General features: G+C 36.5%; 1 protein-coding gene across 1 annotated transcript in view; it reads left to right on the top strand.

Moving 5' to 3' along the window:
* Positions 1-2,096: 2,096 nt before the first annotated feature.
* The window catches only part of LOC136828753 (ribosome biogenesis protein bop1-A), a 52,922-nt gene continuing 49,018 nt past the window's right edge, over positions 2,097-6,000 (top strand). The window contains exon 1 of the mRNA XM_067086963.1: positions 2,097-2,498. Coding sequence (XP_066943064.1) covers positions 2,418-2,498 — 81 coding nt within the window. The 5' untranslated portion in view covers positions 2,097-2,417. The remainder of the gene's footprint in view (positions 2,499-6,000) is intronic.

Genomic DNA, 6,000 nt, shown 5'->3' with positions numbered 1-6,000 from the left:
GTTTTAAAGATGAAACAAGATCAAAGCTACAGTTGCACTACAAAACTATTGTTAGCAGAAGGTGGAAAGTAAGATGAAAGAAAAAGAATATGAATGGAGGCACAGTTAAAGGAATGGAAGAGATGCAGCCAGAGGCCGAAGGAACGCTGTAAAAAAACTTAAGTAATGCTTACTGTGCACCGCGTGAGGTCACTGATAGCACTTCCACCTTACGGGGATAAAAATAATTATAAGATATGGAGAAACACAGACATTGAATTACGCAGGAATGTACATGAACCTCTGTCCTCTTCAAACTAATAATGCACTTAATAACTGAGTAACTAAAAAAAAAGATACAATTAGTACATGCACACATCAACATTAATAAGAAAAGAAATCTGAAAGAGGCAGCCAAAAGACTTGCCAATCACCTACTCAGTCATAGCAAATTTATGTAACAAGCTGATGGCGGGAAAAAACTTATTGCAACAGGGTAACCAGACCGCCAATACAGTTTGGATTCTCGTAACGAGGTAATGTCGTTAGTTCACCTAACTTGGTTGACGGTGGGCATTACTGAATGGGGTTTGCAGCGTCCCTTCTGCCTCTAGCTGCGCTCGCTTTTTACTCGTTTACTTTACCTCCTTTCCCGCTTCCTTTCTTCAGTATTGGTGTCCACCCTCTTCAACGATCAGCACAACTGTAAGGTTTTTTCCCAGCTCCACCTTTAGTTCATTTTATCTAATCTCCTTTGTTTTCTGGATCTCTTTATAATGCTCTCCAGTCACTCCAACCTCCTCCTTTTACTGTCTTAAGAGCTGAATGGAAGGACGTGCCCAGTGCTTGGCTTGGAGGCCTGCGTTTCATAAAATCAAATCAAATTAACTGTGTGGACACAACCGTGTTCATAGAGTGGGCGTTCGAGAATCGGGGAAGGAACCGTGTACGAAATATAACAAAATAAAAAAAAAACTGCAACAATTTTATACGAGAAACAATGATTAATAATTACCAACTTCCTATTGCGGCAAAAAAAACATAAAACAAAAGAGAGGACAACTTTTGAAGATATACGAAACACGTCTAATCCCGAGGCACTGATGCAAAAGCCGACAGCCGAGATACTTCCGACGCATTTACATATCTACGACAATTTATTTCGTCGTATCAATTTCCTGCAAATAAATAGAGGCGTATTACCGTTTTCGTGTATTTGCAGTAGCCACATAGCTTATGTTTTTGTAATATATGACTATTGTTAGATAAGTCATTTTGCTTTATTTTGGTCATTATAATTACAACCTGTATCTGTTCTGGTATATAAATTCGAATGCTGAGAGTCATGGAAATTACTGGTTACTCTAGGAACAAGAGCCCGTGCCGGTTCAAAGACGGCTAATAACAAATGCAAACAAGGACCGCTTTTGAGCCCAGTTGTCATGAGTATACTATATAAAATAGTCTACATCTTCATTTCATAATTTTAACTTAATTCATAGTTATGTCCATTTTAACCATTAAATGCTAATTTTAATTTGCATTTAACGGTTAAAATGAATTTATGACCATGCCCACTCATTAGCATATCTACATACGTGAATATATATATATATATATATATATATATATATATATATATATATATATATATATATATATATAAGAGAGAGAGAGAGAGAGAGAGAGAGAGAGAGAGAGAGAGAGAGAGAGAGAGAGAGAGAGAGAGAGAGAGAGAGAGAGAGAGAGAGAGAAATCGGTTAACTTTTCTTTTAATATTCTCCTCGCTTGACGATCTGAACTCCGATGTTGGATGCTCAGAGAACCGAAGAATCTATACAGTGAATAATCATACAAATTGCGAAGGGTACTATTTTCCACTTCCGAAATTTTCATATTTCAGAATCTGAATTTTTACATTTTTTCTAATGTTATTGACGGCAGTCAATGGCTTATCACCCATTTGTTGGAGAGGTATGCTGCGATTGCTTAAACAGTATGAATTTACCATGCTTTTAGAGATTTTCAACTATTTGTCCTTATCTTTATGTTTCTAAAATTAGAGTCTACTTTCAAACGCCTTTTACAAAGGAATACATATCTGTAGGAAAAAAGGCTGAAGAAGAATCCAGTAACAAATTGGAATCGTTTCGTATTGTATAAATAGTAATTCAGTCGCTTCCGTAATAAATAAAACCAGTAGGCATTACATAAAACTGCTAGGCAATGTTAAAAATAATATATTAATGTTTTTAATTAGGCATAATGTTCAGTATCTCTTGCTATATATACTTGTAACAAGACTAGTTATCAAAGTTCACTAATTCAGTAATGAACGACCCCTACTCATTTGTTTATTCTCTGGAGGTGGCCGAACGCACGTGTGAATCGTAGCTATCATAAATTTGTTTCGTCGTATGTCTCATAGATAACTACAAATGAGTGGGAAAAGGAAGCATAAAGAAGTAGAACCAAAAAATGCCAGCGAAGAAGAACCGCCAGTATTGGATCAAAATGATGTAAGTGTTTTACGCATGCCGTAGGGAAAGTAGACCTAGGCTCAGGCTGTTAGCTTAGGCCATTTGCTACGGCTGGCCATAGGCTGTTCCACCAATATGGCAAAATTAGACATAGGCAAGGCTTAGCTAGTGCTATTGGGTAAAATTTAACTTTGGATTCCCTAGGTACGGAAGTGATATGTAGCTAGGTTACGGTAGACTAATTAACCTATGTCAAGGTACCCTGAATTAGGATACCTTAGCCTAGCCTACCCCAATGTTTAACCTGCAGACTGTGTATACCGGACTTTTGCAGCATTTGCCCTATGAATAAATGTTAGAATCGTTGAAATTACGATAAAACTATTGAATATCTCCACACTGACTAGGCTATTACCTTGGAAATCGATTTTTCTTAGGCCATACTTTATTGTTGCTGATGAAGGTGGTGGTGTTGGTTATTTTCAGTCAGTCATTATTACCTCACATCTCTATATCCAACATGGTTTTGAGTTTTGGGTGGGGGAAATCGTTGGGAGAATGACTGGACTGTTGTTTTGTTGTTATCGAATGGTTCTGCACATGTGCAAGTCATTAGGGAGCCATGTGTTCAAGAAGGGAATGGCTAAGGAAACCTGTTATAAAAGGAACTATACTAACCTAATGTACCCTAACCTAACTTAACCTATTAGGCCGTGTTACTTAGCCGGGGGGGGCGCTCCCTGGTGAAGGAAACTCCACTTTTTACCAAAAGTTCCCCCATAACACTGTGTATGCGCGATAGCATTCCAGGGTGGCCAGCATACAATAACACATCAGTTCTGAGGTTAATTACAGTTGACCGCCAAAAAAGAAAACAATAACTTAGGCTCTTAGGCCTATTGATAAGCAGCCAAAATACTATAGAAAAAGTCAGTTTCCAAGGAAATATTCCATGTAGAGCTGTTCTATAGTTGTACCAAAATCAGGTAAAAAGTTATTGGGGAACAATCATAGTGTAGCCTAGGTGTTAAATGTAGCATGTCATGGTGGCTTACGCTATAAGCTGTTAAGCTGGTATAGCCAAGGCATAGCCTATTAAGCTAATGCAGATATCTGCTCTCTGCTGTAGACATTCATTCAAAAATTGGTGAGATGTGGATTTTCCAAAAGTTTTTAATGTGAGTTCTTACGAATTTAATCATGAAAATTCTGAGTTATAGCTTATTGAAAACCCTACAACTCTGCCCTCCAACTTGGTCTGTGTCAGTTACACTGTTGTGGCAGCCACAAGCCTTTGCTTTAAAATTTATGTTGAACTTTGACATCAGAATTCATCTTTTCATCCAAATTTGGTAGATATTTAGGAGTCAGATTTTACATTATTACAAGGCACACTTACGGCAGCTAGGCTAAGTGTTCAGTACCAGGCTCATGGGTATGGATATTGAAAAATGAATGAAGATGGTAAATATATTGGTAAGGATAAATCGGTACGGATATGAGTATGCTTTTTGTATTAGATCCAAGCCTATTAGTGAGAATTGACAATAAAACTCCCATATTGAGAAATAGTATTAAAGTAAAATAACTACCCAAAGTTCAACCAGTCAGCCTTACTTGGCAGCAGAATGGCTGATTGTTGTGTAACTTGACATTGGAGGTGAAGACTGACTAGATTAATCTCCATAGGCATCCGAGACCCTCTTTCCATTGAAAAGAACTAAACAACAAGCTGAAAGGATCTTGATTGAGGTTTATCTTCACTTGTGTTAATTAGTCTGTCCTGTAAAGCCCTGTTTTCCATTACCATATTATGGTTAGAGTATACATATTTCGAAATGCAGTTAGTAAAGAGGAGGGTAAAACTTTAGTTAAGTTGTCTGTTTCAGCTTCCTGTGTCTGAATGCTTCTGTCTTGTTTACACTAGTGATGCTCAAAGGCAAGATTAATGATAATTTATTTTGCACTATATATAGGGTATTTAACTATCATTAGATTACACAGAATTTATGGGATCCTATCATAGGTGGCAAACATACTGCGCATCAAAAACTGGAACAGGATAAAAATTAGATTTTTCTGAAAAATCAAGCAGAAATGCTTTGTTCAAATAGTGTAAAACTTTATATGATAATTTGCATATGACTGAAAATTAACCAGTCTTAACTTTTATCCCATTTCTTTTTTATGTAAACTAGTTTCCTACTGAGGATTTGTGTAATTGATAAAGTTATATTTTCTGTTAAAAAGCAAAGAATCATATTGTCAAAGGAAGCATGCATGTGATGTCATGTACAGTTTGATTTTTTCCACATTCATGCTGATAATAAGCTGTACTCTTGAGGCACTTCTTACTTAAGGACATACTGTACCTGTTTAATGATCACTTGGACTTATGGCAAGCTTTCTGACATGTTGGTATTGTATACAGTATGAAAACTGTATAGTACAGGTTCCACAAGCAGTCAAATGAATGGTTTGTGTGTTTACCCTCTTTCTCTTTTGAATCATGTGTATTAATTTTATTCCAAGGGTAAATAAAGTTATTATCCGTAACAAAATGTTAGTATAGTTTTGTTTATTAGGAAACATATTGAATTACCTATCTACCTAAAGTTTCAACCAATGTTTTACATATTGAAAGCTCAAGTAAGCAACATGTTTGGACTGCATAAGGATTTTTTTAAATTCTTATATGCCCTACTATATAAAGAACAATACTGTAAGTTCTTTTTCTCTCTATGGACAGCTTTTTTTTCTTTTTAAGCAGGCAGTAATAACTACTGCAGGTCCTATTTGCCAGTCAGTCAATTTTACTTCCATTCCTGTGTGTATAAATTAAGTGCCCCTTATGCATACATGGGCTCATGATGACATCTTAGCCACTGAAGACTCCTCAATCTTCCATCTCTGCTCCTCAGGAGCCCCCCCTCCCCCCCCTTCTCTCCATTTCATATGCCTCAAGTGAATAACTCAGATAGTGACAGTGAATTTATGAGTGTTTGTATTTATAAACAAAATGAGTGCAAAGAACGAAAGTGTAAGTTAATTGTAAGAAAACACTCAAAATTTTATTTAATAGAATGAAATTTTCATCAAGTTTGATTATGTAAAGTTATGTAAATTATTGTATTTTTATTATGCAGAGTCAGTGTGTAAGCCTAGCCTGTGTGTATGCATATACATATATACATCGTATTGGGTAAACTACCCACTTACTGTATCCTCTCTCTCTCTCTCTCTCTCTCTCTCTCTCTCTCTCTCTCTCTCTCTCTCTCTCTCTCTCTCTCTCTCTCTCTCTCTCTCTCTCTCTCTCTCACACAGACACACACACACACTGTTTTTATTGACATTTATTTATTGCAGTACAGTATTGTAGGCTATGTGATACAGTAATGTAGTACAGTAAACCCCCCGTATTCGTGGGGGATGCATACCCCGCGAATAGCTAAAATCCACGAATACTTAAAACCCTTGTAAAAACACTTAGAACTGTCTATTTTGATAGTTTCAACACAAGAAAACCCCTCAAAAAATGCCT

This window comes from Macrobrachium rosenbergii, chromosome 43 (genome assembly GCF_040412425.1).
Source record: "Macrobrachium rosenbergii isolate ZJJX-2024 chromosome 43, ASM4041242v1, whole genome shotgun sequence".
NCBI classification, from domain to species: domain Eukaryota; kingdom Metazoa; phylum Arthropoda; class Malacostraca; order Decapoda; family Palaemonidae; genus Macrobrachium; species Macrobrachium rosenbergii.
The sequence above is the reverse complement of the archived record's forward strand: the minus strand, read 5'-3'. Positions and strand labels throughout refer to the sequence as shown.